Source organism: Numida meleagris, chromosome 23 (genome assembly GCF_002078875.1).
Source record: "Numida meleagris isolate 19003 breed g44 Domestic line chromosome 23, NumMel1.0, whole genome shotgun sequence".
NCBI classification, from domain to species: Eukaryota; Metazoa; Chordata; class Aves; order Galliformes; family Numididae; genus Numida; species Numida meleagris.
Window position 1 is genome coordinate 2239933 of NC_034431.1, and position 23108 is coordinate 2263040.

At 55.6% G+C, this 23108-nt stretch overlaps 1 protein-coding gene across 2 annotated transcripts in view; it reads right to left on the reverse strand.

Moving 5' to 3' along the window:
• Positions 2136–23108, reverse strand: part of OPCML (opioid binding protein/cell adhesion molecule like) — a 292354-nt gene continuing 271381 nt past the window's right edge. For both annotated transcript variants that reach the window (XM_021376003.1, XM_021376002.1), the window contains 6 exons: positions 17868–18100; positions 4810–4935; positions 4488–4622; positions 4272–4392; positions 3792–3943; positions 2136–3598 (listed from right to left, as the gene is read on the reverse strand). In XM_021376003.1, coding sequence (XP_021231678.1) covers positions 3498–3598; positions 3792–3943; positions 4272–4392; positions 4488–4622; positions 4810–4935; positions 17868–18100 — 868 coding nt within the window. In that variant the 3' untranslated portion in view covers positions 2136–3497. The remainder of the gene's footprint in view (positions 3599–3791; positions 3944–4271; positions 4393–4487; positions 4623–4809; positions 4936–17867; positions 18101–23108) is intronic.

Genomic DNA, 23108 nt, shown 5'->3' on the forward strand with positions numbered 1-23108 from the left:
TCCTGCTGCCTGTGCGCTCCCAGCAGCCTTCCTATCCTTTAACGTGTGGCTCTGGGATATCAGCTTCGGGATTTCTGCAGGGAAACAGGGCCCCTCACTCATGAGCATCCATCAGTGGGATGGAAAGACGATCCCAAGAGGCACAAGTCCCTTCCCCTCGTCTTTGTCCATGGATGAAGACGTTGTCTGTGTCTTGTGGAGTCACGTCTTGATAGGCGCAAAGCACTGTTAGGAGCATTCCCTCTGCAGTGGCGTTCCTTGCACAGGAGTAGGTTTATTTGTTGCAGCAAGCATTGTTAAGAGACGATGATGCGTGAGATGACACAGCCACCAAAAGGAGGAATCCAGTGATGCTTCTGCTGAAGGTAGGTGAGCAAGCAGAGCAAAGCCGGTCCTTCCCCTGCAGGGCTCCGTAAATAGGTATGTGCTTGTCTGCGCTGCGCGTCCCATCAGCGGAGAGGACAGACGTGGGGACGGGGATGAGGGAAGAGTCAAACAGCAGCAGGGCACAGAGCAAGGCGCCTGGCTGGGAACCAGACAAACCAGTAGGCTGGAAGCAGTGCCAGCGCGAGGGCAACTGGGAGCTGAACGAGCCTACCATGGAGCATGGAGCCCCACGTGCTCCCCATGGCACGTGCGCTCCGTGAAGCAATGCCCCGAGGGTACAAAGTTCGTCAAACTTTATTGATACACTGCACAATCACAACCATCTCTTATTCTTGCCGAATTAGAAAAGGTTACAACTACAATGTAACATGCACAAATCTCAGGTAGTATAGCCACCCTTGGAATACAATGATCGACGGAAACTCAAGACCGCGCGCCGGCGGGGCGAGCGCGCGGGGAGCGGCGGTGGCACGAGGCTCTGCCACCCGCCCGCACGGCAGCGCCGCGGCCTCGGACAGCCAACACGTTCCTCACAACTGCACGTTACATGGCACGAGAAAGTCGAACGCCGTCCCGACGGAGGAGGACAAGGAAGCCAGCCCAAACCGACCCGGGGAGAGAGAAGAATGGGGAGCGCGGGGCGGCCCCGAGGCCGTTGTGCCTGACCTCGGGGCATCTGGTAGTCGTTATGTGTTGTCTCTGCAATGCCACGGCCTTTGGCCTCGTGTCAGGGGTCGGTTCAGTGTTTCTTCTGCAGGGAGAGAGAAATAGGGCACCGGAGTAGTGTGCCAAGCAAGGGCTGCGCGCCAGCTGGGGGGCACGGGATGGGGTACGGGGAGGTGGCATTGGGGTGACACACTGCCAAGCGTCTCCTGCGCCCCAGGAATGCATCCGACGGCCCCCAAAGCAAAGATGAGCTGAGGCCACCCGCTGACACCATCCTTTGCCAAGCGTGGTTGTGAGCATTGCGGGGCACTCAGCCCATCAGGATGTCCCACGCAGTTCTGGAGAGCTGGGTGATGGAGCTGCCAGGTAGGACTCGGGTGTGGGGGGGAAGAGGGTTATGTCTATTTCCTTGCAGTTGATGCGTCACTGCAGTGGTGGGATCACGTTTGCATGCTTCTGCCTTGCTTCTGGGTGGAGAGGGGCCGTTTGTCCTGTGGATCAACCAGTTGGGATGGGGGGGCTCAAAGCAGGTGCATGGGGAAGGACGTGTGGGTCAGTGTGCCCCCCCCACGATGGTGCCACTCGCCTCCACAGAGATGCCCACCGATGGGATCAGACTGCTGCTCGTGCCTCCTTCCTGGGATGCTGGTGGGAACGCAGGACCAGTTCACTCCTTGTCATGCCACATCCCTGCCCATCAGGTAAGCTGGTGTGCCCGGCCATTGATGGAGGGGTGCCCTCGGGCCATGTGCGTTTTGTCACTGAGTGTCCCATCTGCAGGGTCAGGTGCATCCCTGCAGGTCTTGTAGCTGCTGCTGCTTTTGTGGCAGCATTGTACATGTGCTTGTTTGTGCAGTGCCCAGGAGGCCCATAAGAGATGAGGGATGAGGCGAGGGCACCGCCGCAGTGAGGACAGGGCAGTGGCACATTGCGGGGTCTGTGCCAGGGTTGTCTTTCTTTCCTGCAGGATGGAAAACAGGGCAGCAGCAGAGTTTGTATGGGGAAAGATAGATGGCCTCAGCTCTCGAGTCATCTTGCTGTTGGAGGGAGGAAGAAGGGGGAAGGGTGGGGAGACATAGTTACCCAGGGATGCAGGGTCATGGTAGGGGGAACATTGTGTGCTTCCTTGGTGTGCTGCCATCATGTTTTGTCCCTGTGTTGCTGGCGTTTTGTCCAGTGCCATGCGGGACTTCTCTGGAGCTGGGTAGGAGGTTCTATCCCTGGAGCACAAACCCAAAGCTTCCCATCCTTGCCCCAGAGCAGAAGGAAGGATCGAGGTCACCCCCCATGCAAGGGGCGCTGCAGCACTGTGCGCCGTGGGCAGGGAGCCAACGCGGCCCCATTGGGGTTGATCACTGCAGGACAGCTGGAGAAAGCAAAGAGAAGGTTCTGATTGCATATGTTCTGGTGTCAGCGGAGCCTCTCACAGCAAGCAGCAAGCCGGAGGCACCAGGGCATCCTTGTCCTTGTTGTGTAGGTGCAGCAAATTGACGGCCATTATTTTTCCAATGGAGCCTGAGCTGTTTCCAAATGGTCAAACACCAGTGCTCGGGCAGGCAGAGGAATTTGCCTGAAAAGTGTGGGAAGAGCCCTTGGGGAGATCTGAAGCTCCCAAAAGATGGAACTCTGTGGTCCCATCCCCTCTTGGTGCACAGGGGTGGCAGCAGGAATGTCAGAGCTGCAGCTGGGGCTGTGCTTGCTGCCTGGTGCTTGCCTGTGTTGGTTAGTGCCTCCTCCCAGTGCCGGTGCTGCAGTGCTTTAGCTGTCAAATTGAGCAAGGGGCTGGAAATTCAGTGAGCATCTCACGTGCCTGTGGTCCACTGGAGCTTCCTAACAAATCCAGGCAGGGACACGTCCTTGGGCACAGGGCAGCGGGGCCGTGGTGCAGAAGGGAAGCAGCAGGGGATGGAGAAGCAAGGAGATGATCCGGGAGGAGCTTTGGTGGTGAGAGATCACATTCAGGACCGAGACGGTGCAAGGCAGACACAGGGCTTCAACTTCGGGGTCTGTTTGGGCATAGGTGTCTCAATGTGACGACGAGATGGACGTCCCCAGCGACTGCTCCGGGTGGCCCCCACCCCGCCACACCTGTGTCCAACACGGTGTCACCAAGACGCCTGCCAGGTGTCAGCAGGGAGCCCCATCCACGCTGGACCCCATCCCCGGGGCACATCGCCCGCAGCCGGCTCGATGCAAGGAGGGACAAGGCGGCAGACAAGGCTCGGTGCAGCACTGCCCTTCCACGGGCAGGCGACGGTGGCGGGTGACAGTCTGGTGGCACGTGGTGGGGTCTGTACAGCGTAACTGGCGGCGAGAATGATCCCGGCAGGTTGGGAGACGCGGCCGTCCTCGGCCCTTTGGCGCCGCTCCCCGTCCTCCGGCGTTGTGCCCGTCCGACGGAGAGGAGTCCCCGGGCGGCCGTCCCGGGACCCTCCACTCCCTTATCAAAAGTCGAGGAGGAGGCGAGCGAGGAGGGTGGCCCAGAGGCAGAGGCCAGCGGCCGCCCGGGAGGCTGCGTTGCCGCTGTCGTGCACCGCTCCGGGCCCTGCACCGGGAGGGAGAAGAGGAAGAAGAGGGACAGCGTTAAAGGCAGCGATGAGAGGATGAGATCACGCTGTCATGCAAACAGAAGCCCTCTCCCTTTTGTCCCCTTGCGTTCCCCTCTTCCCCCTTGGCAGGTTGGCAGCAGTGGGTCAAGTCCCCGCTTTGGGGACATTGGTGACATTTGGGGCACCTACCGTACAGGATGATGCTGGCATTGGTGTTGCCCAACTTGTTTGTGGCCACGCACGTGTAGTTGCCATAGTCCTTCTCCGAGACGTTGAAGAAGGTCAGCGTCGAGAGGCGGCCCTTGCTTTCGATCCGCACGCCCTCCAGCCCGTTCGCTAACCTGCACAGGGGGTTGTGGATGATGCTGCTCAGAGCTTCACGTGGGTCAAGAGTATAACATGCCCCAAGGCACCCCCTCCCTGCCCACCACCCTGTGAGGTCCACTCTTCACCCTACTCTGCCACTCAGCAACACCTCACTCCGTGTCCAGTCCCATCTCTCTCCTTGGGTTGTCCTTGGGATATCACCCCAGCACACCATCCATGGGGGGAAAGACCTTAAAATCCCCATGAGGTCTTGGACTCTCAACAACAGGAAGACCCTGGCTTCCCTCCAGGCTGGTCCCCTGGCTGCCTCCATCCCGCCCCGCATCCTCCGTGCCCCCGCACCTGGTGTCCTCCTTGAACCACTGAAACTCTGCCACGGGGACGGCCGAGGCCTCGCACTGCAGGATGCCCTTCTGGCCCACCGAGGCGCCTGTGTTCTTGGCATTGGAGATGTACGGCGGGTCTGTGGGGATGCCATGCCACGTCATGCCCCTAGGATGGGCCACGTGCCCACCCCACCACCACATCCCCACCAGGGATCCCACTCCATGCACTTACAGTTGACAGTGACTTTGACCTTCCGGACATCGGGGACGGCCACGTCATTGACAGCACTGCACTCGTACTCGCCCGACTGCTCCCGTGTGATGCCCGTGATCTCCAAATATTCATCCTCGCTCACGAAGCCTTGCCCTGTGATAACACAGGGCACCGTCACCAACAGCTCCCAGTGCTTTGCTGGAGCTCCAGCAGCCTCCAAACAAACCTACACATAAATCCCCTTGCATCCCTGCCATCCTCCATCCCTCTGCCAAGCTGGCATCTCCTGCACCCACCCGCCAGCACAGGCAGGTCCCCAAAGCCCCACGCCTCCTCTCACCTTTCCCAGAGAGATGCCGCCACGTGACGGTGGGCTCTGGCCTCCCGAAGGCCAAGCACATGAGGGTCACACTGCTGCCTTCGTTCACGGTGATGTCTGACGAGATGTTGACAATCTGAGGGGGGACTGCAGGACACAAGAGCACAGGGACTGTCAGCACACAGGCTCATGGGGACCCACTGACAACCCCAGCCCCTTTCCCACCACCATCCCTGCTCTGATGTCACTTAGACCTGCACAAAGCGTGGCCCCACTGACCACATGGCAACCTAGAAAACCTGCACCAACCTCTGCAGCCTCCCAAAACAGACATTGCTCCTGACCACCCCACACAGGTTCCTCAAGACAATGGAGTCTGCTGTGCTTCCCCTCCAGCCACACCTGGAAAATCCCATCTGTAACCGGTGTGGAAGGGTCTGCAGGCCCCAAAACACCCACCCTGCCGCTTCGGGCAACCCGTGATAACCAACTCATTATGATCGCCAACAGCTCTCATATCTTAGCATTTTTATTAAAGCTTTCTAAATTACTGATTGTCTGCTTCGTTCAGTGCTGGCCATTGTGATTTATATTAGTCTATCCCCTGATACTCCATCTAATAAATAACTTGGCAATCTCCAAGCCCATAAATCCCCATCCCCAGCAAAAAGCAATTAAAGCCCATTTGCTGACGCCATTCACCAGTGCTCCAGGCCGTGGGGCTGGTGGATGCCACTCCCGAGGAGCTGACCCAGCAATGCAAAGGGGCTCTCCCTAAACCAAATCCCAGGCTGGCCATGCCATGTGCAGTGCCCATGAGCCCTCCATGGCCTTGGCAGATCCCTTTACTCCACCCCCCCTGTTGTGTCCCAGATAGAAAATAAGGATCATAGAATCACAGAATCGCTCATGTTGGAAAAGACCTTCAAGATCAAGTCCAACCTCAACCTAACCATACTACCTAAAGGATGGGGCACTCCAGGGCACAGAGACTATGGTAATCTCTACTGGGGAGCTTTGCCTAAGCTGTGAATGCCAAGAAGCCTCTGAAAGGCACACGCAAACCCATGCAAGCCAGCTGATGCTCTCAGGCAGACCTCTTTCTCCATAGGGACAATGGCAGTGCCAGTCCCACTGCACCGACAATGCCGTGAGACACAGCCCCTCTACCTAAGGCATCAACTGCATTTGGAGCTCCTCACCCTTCCCCATCCACCAGCAACACCACCTGGTCCAGTTCTGCTGATGCTCCGCTACTGGCAGTTCCTGTCCCCTCCTTGGCAGGGGTTAAAATTCAGCCTGAGAGCACCTTCTGCTCCTGGGGGGGCTCACAAAGTCTGGGCTTCCCTGTGCATGCGCTTGCAGCTCGCTCTCCAGCACAGCCCGATGGCGAGGGCGCTGCCGAGCCTCCGCCGCCTGATGGGCCCTGCGAGGCAGTAAATTTCCCAGCAACTTGACACTTTAATATAGAAGTACAGTCTGTTATAGCAGAGGGAGATTGTCTGAGTCCTTCAGGGGAGACTGGCAATCCAAAAATGAAAAGTGTACGGCAGCAACCGGTGAAAAATGTAGTTAGCGCTGGGAGTGCAGGCGGCACGCTGCCACGGCTTGTCCCCAGCTGCTGCTCTGAGCAGCCCTGTGTGCTCGGAGCTCCTCTGGCTCCTTGCAGCGCCCAGGGACAACGCTCTCTGTCAAGCTGCTTGCATGACACGGGAACTGCAGAGCAACCGGGGCATGGAGCAGAGCAGCGCTGTGCCATTCGTCTCCGGGTGCACTCACAGTCTTGCATATATGCATCGCAATGTGGTCTCCACTCATCCATGGGCCCCTGTGCAAGGCAGCCCCCAGACAGACCCCCAGACTAAGTGGGGCCGGGAAGCGTGACCGCCTCGCCCCTCACAGCACACTGATCCCATGGGATGCGCAGGGGTGGGTGTCCCTGAGGGCACGGGGACGCCGCCGACATCGATACCCAACCGCGACCGCAATCGTTGCCTATGAGGTTACAGGGACTGGCAGGAGGACATCTAAGGGACCTGATTGCATTTCTATAGATCCCACCAGCTGCTGGCTGCAGCCTCAAGGGCAGGCTGCCTTTGCCTTTGCTTTTACCCACGAGCAGGGCAGGAGGGAGCTGGGACTGCGCAGGGACACAGCTGTCAGCAAACAGGACCTAAGAGCAGGGTGACAGGGAGCGAACGCCATGGTGGCCTCACGCTGACCTGCAGGGCCAGTCCTAGTGCACAGCACGATGCAGGTAAGGCCACGGCACCTGCACAACCACACAGCATGAGATCAGCACGGAGGCGAAAAGCTCTCCTGTCCACCCAGCACCCACGCAGCCCCCAGATCAGTGGGAATAACAGCACTGCTGTGGGTGCTGTTACTGCTCTTCATTTACCTGTTGACAGCAAGCTGTTTTTTGGCTCTCTTTGATTTTTTGCAATAACCACCGAGGGCCCCCTCCCTGTCCTACATCCCGTATGCAGCTAATATCCAACTTTATGACACTCCTGTCACTAAATATAGAACATAATGAACGATCCCAGGGCAAACGTGTTAGCAGTCAGAGAAGCAGCAAAACCGGGGCCGGCGTTCAGGCGGAGACATGGAGTGCCATCTCCTGACGCACGTAATGCACTTTACTGCAGCTCACCAGAGCCTCCTCGCCTTGCCTCGTTAGCCCAAACACACAACACACCGATAATGAAGATATTCAAGGGAAAAGAGGTGAGATCGCGGAATCATGAAGGCTGGAAAAGACCGCTGAGATCATCAAGTCAACCCATCACCACCATGCCCACTAAGCCACGTCCCTCGACTGTTCTAGAGGCATAGGTGCTGCCCAAAATAGGGGCACAGATGCTGCCCAAAATACATTGCCCACTGGTTGCCACCGGTACAAGACACAGCTTCCCAGGGGGGGCCACCAAAACACAGTTCTGGCTCCAGCCACCCTACCAAGGTCACACCCATGTGGACACTGGCATGCTTGTGGGACAGGGTGAGCCTCGGGGAGCTACACAGGTAAAGCAGAACAGCATCACTGGAACTCTACCCCCTTATTATCAGTCATATTTTCCATTTAAAAGACCACTACTGAGAGCAGATTGGATGCGAAGCAAATCCCGAGGCAGCCGGCAGCGGCGCGTGGCCCACGGAGGATTGCCTCCATCCCGTGTAATATTAATCAGGGGGAAGTTAATGCATAATGTTCGCCAGGCCAAAAAAATACATTTGGGCTGTAATTTCTTGTTTGTTCGGAAAGCGGGCAAGAGAAATTGAATGTGAAAGTGATGCCACTAAATTCAATAACAATAAGCCTGTGATTTATCTCCTTCCTTTACCGCTCAAGACCCACGCTGCCCGACGTGCCCATTAATATTTTACATCGGGCGCAGGAGCCTGCCGCACAGCGGTTCCTGCTGATGCCCTTGGGGGATGTAAAACCCTGTGCCTCCCCTCGTCCCCATATCCTGCCAGACCCCAGGGCTGCCCTGAACTACGCTCATCCTCTGGGCCCCAGCTTTGCTCCTGCTCTGCAGCAAACTCCTTGCAAAAGGGCTGGAGATGCTGCAGTACCCCCAGCTATCACGGGGGATGGTTGCTGCAAGGGGCACGGCCTTCCCCTGCTAATCTGTGCAGTGAGAGGCGGCTCTTTGGTAATTACTGCCTGCTTATTGACTCAAAGCGACACGGAAGCATGCAAACAGACAGGGGCTGGCTTGGCTTCTGGCCGCTCCGTATCCCAGATCCCCACCAGCAATGCTCGCTGCCCCAAGCTGACTATTTTTAGCTGTGAGATCATTAACGCCGCATGCACAGAGCGGAGAGGCTGAGCCACCGATGTCCCTCCAGATCCTTAGCTCTGAAACCATTCAAAGAGACCTCTTCCTACAGCTGGGAGTCGGTGGGATAAGATGGATGCCTATGGGCTCTGCCAACCACCGGGCACCCAGTGAGCACCCTGCCTTATTTGCTGGCAGGGTGTGGGGCCACTTGGATGTGCTTGGTGGCTTTTCTGCCCCAAAACAGCATCCTAAGAGGTGAGCTGACCTGCTTTACCCATGCAAAATGGCACAGGGCACTGCTGCTCACCTGGACATGACACTGTGCATCCCTCCTCCTGCTGGATTTTCTCTGGAGCGCCTTTTGGCTCCTGCTGCTGCCACCCTGGGCATGGACAGTCCCTTAGGGCAGCACTCTTCAACATGACCCACAGGCAAAAAAACTCCATCAGGGTGTCCGACACCTGTTGGGATCTTCACATTTTGGGCCCCCTCTCATACACAGCCCAAGGTCAGGGATGGTGTCTGCCTACAGCTGGCACTGGCGCTGACACAGGGCTGACCCAAAGAAGCGGTGCAATCTGGCACCCCTGGGTATGACACACAAACTGCACGTGCTCCCCGAGACCCCCATGTGCTGCCCTGGTTACAGAAGCACCTCCTGCTCTCCCCCCAGCCCTTCCTTTCCCTCTTTCCAGGGATGGATCTGGCAGGAGAGCTGCCGCCCTCTTTCATTAAATGTTAACGCTTTTATTTATTCGCCAGTATTTATGGACCTCTCATCTCTTCCCATTGCCATTCACATCTCTCCCTCTCGTTACTGTCAGACGAGGATGGACAGTTGATCTGAAGCATTGAGACACATGCCTGGATGGCTTCCCAGACACCCCGCCCCATCCTGGACACCCTGCAGGGACAGAGTCCTTCCAGACAGCCCATCCAGGATGCAAACCCACCCGCTGTAGCCCACCCAGGGCTGCCCACAAGGAGGGACCCCACATACATGCACCCAACATCCAGCCTCACGCCTGGGGAAGGGGCACATTAAGGGTTTAACCAACGTGCTGCTTGCTGACAGCCAGGATGACCACCTCTCATCAGCCCCATTTTGATGAACCACGATGCTCGTCGGCATTGATTTTATCGACACTGGATTAAGCACATCTGACAGCTACGGGCTGGGCACTGGGATGGTTTTTGTCAAATTTCTCAGCCGGCGAGTGGCACATCATGCTGTCACCTTGCACACTCTAAAAACACTCTGTTTTGGGGACATTTTCCCTTTCCCTTCTCCTACCCTTAAACGCTGCCTTTCCAGTGCTTTCCCCAGTGAAGCACAGCTCGCACGGTGCAATCATCGCAACCCACACGCTTCAAACAAATCATCTCCGCAGCGGAGATGAGATTTTCCTGCCCGGCTGACACTCCCTCGGTGACCACATCTCTTCTCCTGCCTCTCTTTCTGGAAACAATCCCAGGGCAGCCAAGGGGAGTGAAGAAAACTGACCACAAGCACCTATGGAGAATCACAGAATCGCTAAGGCTGGGAAAGACCACTAAGATCATCACGTCCAAGCGTCCAATCATCCCCACCATGACACTAAGCCCTGTCTCTCACGCCCCATCCAGATGCCTTAGGAGCCTGGAAGCATCGCATGGCACGTGCCATGTCTCCAACTGCATCTCCTGCCTCTTTCTGCCCCTCTTGTGGAGGACGTGGACACCCCCAGAACCACGCATGGTTGGACCACGACACCTCCAGGCCGCAGCCACGTTTAATGGGACAAAGCAATGGGATAAACACGCCGCTACAGACCCCACCATCAATGCAAAAACCAAAATCTGGATGGACCAGGGACCACGAGTGAACAAAACACTGCAAGATTAAAGCATGGGCGTAGAGCTGCCTTCACTATGCAGCATCTCCCACCTGCATGCCACGCACCCTTTCTCTCCACGTTTTCGCACCGAGACGGTGCAAGCAATAAAAACAAAACTCCGAGTGTTATACCTACTGTGTAACCACCTGTCAGTAAATTTATGAACAATTAGGAAGTGAAAGTGCTTCCCAGGGAGCTATTTGCGCGCGCGATAAAAACGTTCTTTCTGTTTGGGAATATAATGGGGAAACAACTTCTACCGTTCTCCCCCCGCTCTGCCATTTTTCGCTTTTTGCAGTAATTAATCCAGCTGCCGACGCTCTTTTGTTCTGTCAGCTCCCGATGCCCGCAGCACATCCTGCTGCTCTGACCAGCTCGCTGCCAGCTGCCTTTTGGGGCTTCCCCCTCCTTCTTTTAGGAGCCTGAGGATGCTTTCCCACCACCCCCTGTTGCTGAAAGTCACAGCCTTCTCCCTACACCCAGCTGGATTTCGGGCTGCTGCTTTCTCCCAGCCTCTCTAAGGATGATTTGCTCTCTCTTCAGCAGGAACTCAAAAGCCTCAGGTTCCCAACACGTGTCACTGCAGCAGCGATTTGCCAGCATTCAGCATCTTCCCGTAACCCTTTGGTTGCTCCTCATACCGCTCTGCCCTTCATCCCCCACGTACAACCACAAAGCGTGAGCTTTCCTGCTCCAGCACTCAGGCTGCTGATGCATTTGCAGATGCAAATTCACAAGTCCCCATGTCCTTAACTCCACTGAACAAGACCCAACCCCTCCATACTGCTCAAATCCCACCTCCTCTAGAGCATCTCACAATGCTGCCTTTGGCCATCCCATTGCCCATTTCCCTTCCCAAAGCAGCCATTCACACCTGGGTGGTGGGTCTTCCTGCCAGCCAGGCTCTTTCTCTTTCAAGACGTCCCCCCACTTTATGCCTTCATTATTCTTTCATTTTTTCTCCTTTGCTGCCTTCTGCTTTTTTGACGCTGCATGCTTTCCTGCATGCACCCACTTCATTCTCTCCTCCCTTTGTTGCACAAGTCTCTGGGCTTTTCTTCCCTTCTGTTTCCCCTCCAGTTGCCTTATTCTTACTCATTTCTACCCTTCCCGATTTCCTCCGGCTCCCCTCACCTTTGAATTCCACTTGCTGCCTCATCTACCCTGTTTTGCCATCTAGGGGCTCAAGGGCAGACATGAGCTCTTCTCCTGAACTGGGGAGCACCAGCAAGAGGTGAAGGCTGTATTATGCTCATCCTTAGGGAAAGCATCTTCCCTCTGCCATGACACCTTACACAGCACTGCTGCATGGCCCAGCAGCTCTCCTCTCTGGCCCCTATCTCCCGCAGCACGATGCCATCATGAGACTCACTCCACATTTGGGCCACTTGCAAAGATTTCTACTTCCTTACATGGCCATTTCCAAAGCCCCCCCTACCTTGGAATGAAAAAAAACAGCATCTCCCCCTCGTTCTCTCTAACGGTGCACATGCTAATTGATTTTCCCCTGCAGTTGCTCGTGGCTCGTTCTTCCCCCTCTTGTGCCATCCAGTGTGTAGTTCAATAAAGCACTCAGCAAACGGCTGAGGCCCCTTCCGTCCTCACCCCCACCTGTGCAAATACCCCCGGAGAAGGAAATGTGAAACATTAGTTTAACCACCACGGACATTATGTGTTCTTGCCTTGTGCTCCTGCTGGGAAGAGTTCTTTCCAGCCAACGTGATTTTGTTTTCCTTTTCCTCTTAAAAGCCTTTTGATTTTTCTCTATTTTCCTGCGCTCCATCCCCACCGCTACGAAGCCAAACGACGGAAGAGTTTTCTGCTTAAAATCACCGTTTCGCTTTTCCCCGCCGGGACGATTAACCCGGTGCAGTCAGGGTTAGCCGGAGCCGATCCTCCAAACAGCCATCAACAAAGCACCCAACGAGACCCCAAGGAGCAATGAGGAGGAAGATGCGCTCGGATACAGAGTGTGTCCAAACTTTGCTGGCCCATTTGCTGGCCCACCCGATGAGCGGCTGCAGCACCGAGAGGAGAGAAAAGCAAACAAGGAGCCTCCTCTGCCTGATGTTGGGCCACCTCAGCCTGAGGATGCAGCCAACACACATCACTTTTGTTGCACTTTTTCCAAAAATGCCAAGGGAGGAGCTTGGGTAGGTACCGAGAACATGGGCTGAGCCTCCGAAAAACTCGGGGTGAGGAGAGGAGCACCTCCTGGCACTCCATCTCCCTGCTGGAGCACAGCCCATGGGCACCATACCACAGTGAGAGGAACATTTGGGATGGGTAGGAAAGGAACAGTTTGCTTCGCACATCCAGCAAGATGGAGATGTGTCCCAAGCATAGCGTGTGATCCAGGAGCTCTCCTCCCCATTCCTTGCAAGCTCTTGATCCCACCACACTACTCCATGCACCAGGAACCATTTTTGCATTGGACAACAGCACCTGGGCATCGCCAACCTGGATGGGCCAACCTTCATCCCCCACTGGAGAGGGTCGGGGAGGTCCCTGTGGACCACCTCCATGGTCACCCAAGCCCCCTCCCAGACACACCCCAGCTGCAGGCACTTCACCAGGCTCCGCTGCTCAGTCTCTCTCTCCCTCATTATCGCCTTTTCTCTTAAGCAGACAAAAATAACAACCCATTAAGGAGCAAGCAAGTGGTCAGGCACTGCCACAGCTGCCCAGGGAGGTGGTGCAGTCACTGTGTTCAAGAACCGTGGGGATGTGGCACTGAGGGACGTGGGCACTGGGCACGGTGGGGGTTCCAACCTCACTGATTCTGTGATTCTAAGCATCCCAAATGCAGATAAAGCACCCAAGGATGGGAGTGAGCCTGCTCCAGAGGCCACATCCAGCCCTGCTCACTCCCTTCTCCAGGCTGAGCTGCAGCTGCTGTACACCACGTGCACACCCCTCATGCCAAACTCCCCTGCGTCCTAATAACAAGCAAAACTACTGACACTTGTGTGAAGCACTTTCTGCACGTACAGCATTTTATCAGGTCTACTACGACTGAGCTGCTCCCCTTGCTTTGCTATTTGCCACACAGCCTCCCGGTCAGGTTTTAATAAGTATCACAGTCTCAGCTCCTGCCTGGATATCAAAGGTAGCACGATAAAAGCAGGTTTAAAAGCAGCAGTTGTGCAATCGGCGGTGGCGGGGGGGCCCGCAGCACAGCCTGTCTTAGGGGAGAACAGCTCAGTGTGTGTGGGGGGGGGGGTTGCCCTTTCAGAGAGTCAAGAAGTCGGTTGTTATCGGGAGGAAGGAAAAAATAAAGACTCCATTTGCTTGCGAGACACTTGCTGGAGAGCTACGGCTGCTGTCAGTGCCACGTTGAGAGGCAGAGGATGCAACAAGTGGCACAGGACCTGGTTCGGGGCACTGCCCTTACGTGGATTGGGTGGGTACTGCTGAAAAGCGATGTGTGCCCGGCGCTTTGCTGCCACAGACAAAGGCCGTGGTCCTCCAGAAGCCACCCTGCCCCTGGGGAGAGGAAAGCAGCAAAACGCCGAGACAGGAAAATGGATTGCACCGACCAGAAACTAACAGTAACGATGCAGACAGCTGGGAGAGGCTTTAATGAAAAATCTATGGTGAGCGGGATTAAGGCAGAACAGAGGAGGGTTCTCCAAATAAATCAGAAAGAGAGGACATCTGAACAGAGCAAAAGAGCACTGTCGGGTAAGGATGGGCAGTTGTGGGGATCACTGCTGAGATCTCCTCCAGCCGCAGTGCTCTGATCCCAAAGCAATGCCACGTCATGCAAAGCTAATTTGGCACAAACACAGGGCAGCGTCGGCCGGGAAGTTTTCAGAAATACCTGCAAATGGGGACTTCCTCCCTGCTGGAAGACATCCCCAAGGTCTCAGCCCAAACCCCACTCTGCATTTCTCCAGACCTGATGTAAAGCCATGGAAGAAAGTCCCCCACCGTGCCTGCAGGATGCTCTGCTGAATCAGTGACACCACCTGACCATGCCTCGCTTTTGCAGCATCACTGTAACCTCTGGATTAATCATTTACTGTGCTTGGGAAGGGCTCTGTCTCACTCCTGCCACCCCATTTCCCATCACCTCCTCCCACCTCTTCCACTCCCTGCGCTCCATCAGCCAGCCCTGCTGCTGCCTTCCCCCCGCTCCCAGCCCCAGCCTTGCTCCCAGAAGGAAACCAGCCTTACTCTTTTAAGTTTACAGTCTCACCCACAACATTGACTCTGAGCTCTCCACTCGAGGCAGAAATACCCCCTGGCTGCTGCAGCAGTCCACATGAAGGAAGCACGGCTACCCCCTGCCTGTTGCTCCTGGCACCAAAGCCATTTTGCGGGGTGACCTGGGGTGGTCTCCTGGCCCATGATGGCACACTGCACCTCCAGGGACAGGGTCGCACCTGGGGACAGGAGGGCTCCGCATCACCCATCGCTCTGCAGCAGCCTGCCTTCACGTCTCCTGGCTACATTTGTGAACAGTTCAATGCAGGCAAAAGGCTCCGCTTCCTACTAATTGCTCTGACAGAGAAATTACAGCTCTTTTGGTGTCATTAGTGCCAGTGAAGCTGCTCTGCTACGCAGACTCCCCTCCCGTTCACCCCTACAAGCTCTGTTTGGGTTTCCTTGCTCTACTAATGGAGGGAGCCCCTGGCCCAGCAGCATCCTCATTTCAGGCTCTTCGTGATAAGAGAGGGATTAAGCAGCTCATTCTCTCTCATACCACACGAAATCCCAGCTCTCCCTGTGCTTGCAACCCCCCCCCAAACACCAAAACGCCGTGCACGTGCCCGTCAGCATCCGTCCTGTCATCACGGGGAGAGAAACAAGCTGCCTGGCCTCCCGCCATCCCCGCTCTTACGAAGTGCTGTTAACTGCTGTAATGAACCAATCCCAGAGACATATTAATAACGACACGAAGAGACACATTTACTGTTGATTGCGACTCGCTGGCGGATTTATCGCCGGGTTGCTAGGAGGGAAGGTCTGGCCCCGCAGTAGCGCAATTAAAACCAAATTGAACACGGGGACAAAGAATCAATAATCTATCTGGGCAACTTTTAGTTTTGCAAAATACAAATATAAATTAATTGACCTGAACGCGGATGCTAACTGGTCCTTACTGCCCGCTCGTGCCGGGGGTGCCACCAGGACGGAGCCTGCTCTGTGAAGGGGGGTCCTGAACCCATGTTTAACACCGGGAGAGCTCCGACCAGAATAAGGTGGTCGTCCCATCCCTGGTGAGCACGAGGCTGCCAGACAAAGGCTCTGGATGCGACCGTCCCTTGCTTTGCCCCTGTGAGCCCGGAGATGCATTGCAGGCTGCTCTCCCCACGCTCCCCTCCGCTGCGGCACGCTCAAGCACCAGCACTTGGCACCAACATCATTGTGGAATAAAAGGATTTTTGGCCTTGCTTTAATGAGATAAGATAATCGCACGGGGATTTTACGAGGCAAGATATTGGGTGTTAGGTGCTGGAGATTTATTACGAGCCGGAGCATGAAGAGGGGAAAAGAAGAGGAGGAGATGTAATCTCTCTTGCTCTCACGCTAACGTGCTCATTTCAGGCTGCATGCTCATGCAGCACGCGGAAAAGCCTGAGCTCTACGGGCAGAGGCAGCTGCAGCCCTGCATGCTGCACAGCCTGGCCAGTCCTGGTCCCAGCAACGCCGAGAGCTCCACCAGAACCTCGGGGAAAGAACCCTTGGGGTGGCAGGAGCAAAGAGCGGGCTCTGCTGGGCAGCTGGGAGGCTGCGTGTGACACAAAGCCATCCATCCCAAGGCTCTGCAGGGCGACGGGCGAGGCGGGTGTCATTCCACCAGGCGGAAAGAGCTCGGATGCTTTCACAGGTGTTGACTGGATGGATTAGCACTATTAGCGAGCAGACAGGGTAAACAGATTAAACTTTGCAGATGGACGGCCGGTAGGCAAATCACTAAGGATGGGGGGGGAGGAGGGAATGCTCTGCTAGCATTCTGCTCCCTTCTTTCCAAGCCGTGCCCTCCCCTCTCTGCATCACCACCACCCCAGGATGGCCCGGCACGCTCGGAGCAGAGCCCACCACAAACTCCTGCAGAGATTTGGCAGCAAACCAGCACGGAGCAGCCCGTGGAAGAAGCCAAGTTGCCCATCTCCCACGCCTCGCAGGAGAGCTGACAGGCTGGGTGAGGTTTTCCCTGCTTTGATCGGTGGCCGTATCGAACCCTGCCTCTTCCAAATGAGAAGGATACATAAATATATACATATCCGTGTTGGGGGCTTCTCAGAGACATGTTGAGGCTGAGAAATTTTACAGATTTGCTCATTGCAAAATCAATACCCATCAGCTGTTTGAAATTAAAGGAAAGATTAGGTCCTGGTTTTATACACGCTTTATTGTATTCTGAGAGCTTTCTACTCAGCCAGATAAATCTTCTTTAAGAGGATTAGGAAACTTTCATTATCTTTATCTAACCTGAACTAACACTAACTCTGAAAAATTAATCTACAGACTGGACAAAAGCTGATAGCTTGTGCAAAGGAGCCAGGATCGGAGGCACCATCCACTGGAGCAGGGGAGCCCAGTGGTGACCTGCAGCAAACCAAGACCCCCCTGGAAATACCCCAGTGTGGTTCATAACTAGCTCTGCCCCAGCACTCTATGGGGTCATCTCATCAGTGGGCTTGAGCGTGGTTCCCATACACCATGCCTTGGTCCTTGGTCTGCTTCCATTGGGAGTGTTTGCAGGTGGGAAGGTTGGGGAAGCAGCATGCATGCTAGGGGGGCTAGGCAAGCTGGGAAAGCAACACCCGACCGAGGGAAATACATCTCCAGTGCAAGGCAGGCCCCCAAACACCTCGCTACAGCCCACACTGCTATAGGCACCCTGCCTAAATCACTGCCAGCACCAAGGTTCCCCCAGATGAAGAGACTTGGGGATGCCAATTTTCAACCCCACATCAGCTGCTATGCCAACACGCTCTCCTATGAAGCCCCATGCCAAAAGATCATTGAACCCCCCATGCACACAATCTGCCATTTTTCCTACAGCCCTGTGTTCTTTGAGTCCATTTCTCCACCACATCTGACAGTGCTTTGCCTTCAGCCTTCCTGAAGCACCTCACAAACAACTCCCCAGTCCAGCAAACTGAGCCACGTGGCAAGAAAACGGGGATGCCAGCCCCAATTTCAGTTTCCAGTTGTCCTCCTCCCCATGCCACGACCATACAACACAGCAAGGCATGGACAGCTTGAGCTCACCTCCTCCCAGGCATAGCAAACACTTGCACAGAGCCCTGTCCCATGCCACTGATGACACAAAGCAACAGATGTTAGCCTGATCCCTAAACCTCCATCACCAAAAGGGCCTCCAAACCCTTAGGCACTCTGGACACCCTTCTTCAATATTCAATTCAAAATCAGAGCCATGAACGCCAGGACTCACCTTGCACGATGAGGTGCACGCGCGATGTCTTGGGGTGATTGTCTGTCTGCACGGAGCACGTGTAGGGCCCCTCATCGTACACATCCACGTTGTGGATCTTGATGCTGTACTGGGTTTTGGTGTTGGAGAGGATGACCACGCGGTTGTCTATAGACCACTTGTCATTGCCAGCGTACAGGATGGTGCTGCGGTTCAACCACGCTACCCGCGTCACCCTGTCATCCACGGTACACCTGCAAAAGAAGAGCACGAGGGTCACCAACCCGGTGCCAACACGCACGTAGGGCACCCCGGCTCCCAAAAGTGGATGGGAGCATCATGGCCATCCTCCCACACCCTACTGCTGGTATGGGGACTGCACGCCCCACGCACACCGTGCACACCAGTGCAGTGCGACCCTGCCACCACCGCCTGTGCTCCCCATCATGGGAAGATTCCTCAGAAAACAGCACTGCCCTTTTCCCTTTTTTCCCCCCCCCCCCCATGGTTCTGGGGAGGTGCAGATGAAAATCCCATTAGGTTTGACCTCCACGCGCCGCGAAGGCTTCCCGCATCCCCCGCTCGCCCAGGATTGGAGATGAAGCTGTAAAATTTGCTGACAGTTTGGCTTGTCAGCACAGCCCTCGAGCCATCCCGGTGTGATATACACCGCCATACACGGCGGGGGAGAGGGGCCGGCACACGCGCCGAGAGAGGAAGAAGGGAAAGAGCCAGAGACGGCGAGCCAGCACGCAGGAAGAGATGGGAACATTTGGATAAGCAGCTGTAAATCCTACAAGTGCCTTGAAAACACAACACACTCATTTCAATTATTTATTTCCTGCCTGGCTCCCTCCCTCCATGAGAATCGCGAAGGCTGGGGAGCTCCGGTCCGCTTGGCAAGGAAGAGCCGGGGATAGGAAAAATAAAAAAAAAAAAAAAAAAAAAAAAAGAAAGAGGAATTAAAATGTTCCCGCAGAACGTGGCTTTTTTCATTCCATCTGATAAGATTTTCTCCATCTATTTACTTCTGGCCTTCGCTGCCTCCGCGGTACCCGCAGCCAAACCGCCGTGCATTTGGCTCAATGAGGAGCGGAGCGTTCCTGGGGAGCTTTGCATTTCCCACCCCAGGGCTGCGGTCGGAGAGCTCTCTGTTAGCGCGAAAGCAAAGCAGAAAAACAACCCCAGGCACGAGCTCGTGCTGCCGGCGACGGAGGGCAAGGTGCTGAAGTCAATCAGGCAGCTCTCGCAGGTCCCTGCCCACACGACAGTAAATTCAGGGGCGGGCAGGAGGGCTGCCCCATCCCCACCACGCAGGGGTTCGGGTGGTATATGCCTCCCATGCCGGGCTTGCTGAGCGTCATCTCGATGCAGATTATTAATGGAGCAGAGAGATGGGGCAACACGTGGTGCATGCTGGGGTCCCCGTAGGTCTTCGCTTTGGAGGAGTGAGCAATACATCCTCCTGCAAACAAGCCCCCTTCCCCTTGCAGGAGCTGTACATCTGCACGAGCCGCACTGCACGCGGACGCCTGGGAAGCCCAATAGCTCTGGGGGCACTCCTGGAGCCCGAGAGCCCTCGTGCCACCAATGCCATGAAAATGCACATTGCAGGGCAGGCGTCCTGGCTGTCCCATCGCCGCCCAGCCCTCTCTTGCTTGGCGAGGTGGCCTCGTGCCAGGCGTACGGCATCGCCCCTTTTTGGGAAAGCGAGTCCTCCCTCCATTCAAATTAACTGGGGGAGAGCTAAGCACAGCCTAGTTAAGTTCAGCCCTGGGGGATTCCAGTCTAGTGGACTATTACTGCTGTCTCACTTCATTATAATGAATAATAAAGAGATACTTACACACGGTTTCTGTAAATTATTCATTGCGTGCACTGAAAAATCAGGGCAGTAATATGTAAAACAGACAACTTGCATGTCTGCGCTCATATAAATATCCAGACTAAAGCCCTCCGAGGTACTCCCGGGTCCCCTCATTAGGGGTGAAGTACAAGGAGCAGGGTTTGAAGTGACAGGAAGATGCGCTTGTGCCGTCTCTGGGAATGTTCAAACACCACTACCCGGCTCCGGATCACGCGAACCGGGGCTGTTTGGGGCGGGCACGCGGCCCCTGGCAGCCCAGGCTGCTCGGTTTGCATCTCCTGCCCGCATCTGGGGGTTGAAGTCACACCTACACCAGTCCCACAACACCCACAGATCTGCTCCTGCGGGCCAGGACGAGGACAGCATCCCCCCTTCCTTACCCGAAGCGCCTGACGAAAAGCATCGCCCTCAGAAAGACCCAAAGCAAACAGGAGGGGGAAGCTCTTGTGCTTCAATAAGGCATACAGCCATCCCATGGAGCTCTCTGCTTTGGGTGATGGCAAATACCAGCACACCGCCCCAGCACGCAGAGTGCCCTGCCAACTTCTTTACCGCGCTCGGAAGGCGATATCCATTAGCTGCTAAGCTGCCAGCACTCCCTCATCTCTGAGCCGCCTTTGCTACCTATTTCCAATTGACCAGGATTATGATAATGTCTCCAGTAAGCAAACAGGTAAAGAGACTTCTTCAAAGTGTTTAGATAAAGCAGACAAGCTCTGACAAAGCTGGATAATAAAGCAGGCCAGGAGGTTTTCCCTTGAAGGGATCTAATTAAGAACAAAGACAAACCCACATTAACAGTCTCCTGGAGGCACCATATCCATCTCCAGAAGAATCGCTCCGTTACGAGTCCAGAAGGGACAAAAGAAAATAAAGCATGTGTCAGGCAGGAGGGAAATAACCCCTTCCTGTCTCCACGGTTCACCTGCAGGCAGCGAGGAAGGGGAAACAGCTTTGGATGGAGATGCAAGCATCGGCCCAAACCCACCCCCTCCTCCTGGCTGCCTTCTGCAGTGCTTCTTCCTGCAACACAATCTATTCTATCCGCTCCACGTCCACCCCATCAGACCATCGATTCCTTCGAGCTGAGACCTCTCACCACCTGTAGCACCTCCCTGTGCCCGCTCTCCACCAGCCCATCTTGCTGGGGAGCGAGGGCAAGACCCGGATGCTGCGCTTTGCCCGAGCTCCATCCCTCCCTGCACACCACAGACAAACGTGGCCTCACCAAGGTGACATCTCCCCAGCCCCACATTTATCCCCTTGCTCTGCAGAGGGATGGGAGCGGCTGTACCAGCACCAGCACCCCGTGAGAGTCGAGGCCAATGAACCCAAGCGCGGCAGAGTGGGAAGATGCATGAGGGAGGGACCTGGGGGCACCGACGCTCTGCTTCTTCCCCTCTAATTGCACCCATTCCTCATCTGTAAATGCTAATTTTGAAGTTTTCCGAGGAATTATTTCACTTAGTGTCAACAATACAAATAACTCCTCTGCCATGGCCTTTGTGTTTGGCAGCGCTGTGTGACCATCCCCCTCCTCCCGCTCCTATTAGCGGGGACCCCCGCGTTGCTCCCATGGCAGGCGCCTGCCCAGCCTCATTAATGACACTGACAGCACTTTCCCTATGCATGGGACGTGAAGTAGCACCCGCTGCCTTCGTTCCCAGCCTTCCCCTGTGCACATCTCAGCCCTTCCCTGCAGTAGTGGTGGGGCCAGGCACCAGGGCTAAGCCTGGAGCTGCACATCCACAAGCTGGAGCTGCCCCACGGTGAGGGAAATAACACACCAGGGGCAGTACGAGCCTTTCCACTACTAGTTTCAAGGGACAGAGGACACGTGATGAGTTAGGGGAGTAAAGCAAGGCTTCCAAACAGAGACCTGTAGGTGCAAAATAACCCAAAGGATGGATATCCCCAGAACGCTGGGGCTGCACCATCTTTTTGCAGCTGCAGAGCAGGGCTCAGGGAGAGCAAGAGCCTCGGGGGAGATGCTCGTCTGCGCATCGACCCGCAACCCTCTCACTTCCTCATGCAAACAAACAAATCCATTCTTTTAAATACTTTCACAGCCCTTCAACCCCGAACCATTTTTCACTCCTGTAGGCTGCACATCTCTTCCAAATGACAAATGGAGATGCCAAAACCGGTCGCAAACTCGTCGGCTGACCCAGTTTTCTGAAGCTAAAATATTTGACCCAGATCAGGAGGGAGGGAGAAGCAGCTTGGAGCCACGATGGCGCGGAGGACCCTGTCCTGAGGACACAGCCACAGCCAGGGCTGAGCGTGCCCCATCTCCCCAGCAGGGTATGGGTGGCTTTGGCACCTGCTGCAGGGACACGGGATGCCCATATTGTCACGATACCCTGAATACAGATGGGTCACTGAGGATGCTGAAGGGGCACAGCCCCTGCTGGGCTGCTGCGTCCCCTCAACAATCACAGCACGGTGTTTTGGCACGGAAAGTTTCCAGCCAAAAGCACCCGCCCGAGGGGCAGAGCAAGCACCCAGTATGAGAAGCTATTGTTAATTATGTTTGCAGGGGGATTCCTGCTGGGATTTTTCCCTCTCTTCCAGCACCGGCTCCAGTGATGGAGCTACCAGGCTCTGAACGTGGCTCTGAACGCCTGTTATCCCGGGCTGCTGGAGCAAAGGCAGAAGAGATTTATTTGTAATCATCGGAAATAAACACAGCTCCTCAGAAGTAAACACAAAAGAACAGAACCTGGCGGAGCTCCCGCTTCGTTAAATATGCAAATTAGAAACAGGCCATCAAAACACGCGGCTCCTCTAATCCTCTCCCAACAATGTAAAGCGTCACATTAGCGCGGGTGCCACGGCATCTGCAGTGCATGCTGGCGGGGCTCGGACAGCAGCTCCCCAGGGCAGGGCTGGGATCCAGCGCTGTCAGCCCCGCGATTCATTCTCCAGGAGGAGGGTGGGGGGCACTTTGTCTTCATCCCCTTCTGCTGGCATCCTTCTTCCCATCTGGGCCATCCGTGGTTTTCCTTCTCCCTCCTGTCCTACTGGGGCTTTGTGGCTTCTCCCTCTCCCGATGGGATCCAAGCTCCTGTTTTAGGGCCACCCCAACCCTTCCCGACGCAGGCATCTCCAAAGCACATCTCCTCTTCTGCCAAGGACACAGCAACAGCGATTTCCATAGCAATACCAGCGCACGTCTCAGCCGCGTCCCCACGGCCCAACTAAACTTACATTTGTTCTGCTCTTTTTCCCACCATCCCCCCTTTCCGCTCCGCTCAGCGCGGTGCCTCCCACCCAGCCTCGCACCACCAGCTCTCATTCCTGCATGTTTAATTAATTGCCAGGCCCACCTCTACCGCATGGCCGGGGTTCCCCAGGCGATCTCAGCTCGGTTCCACCAGGAACCCCCCCCCCCC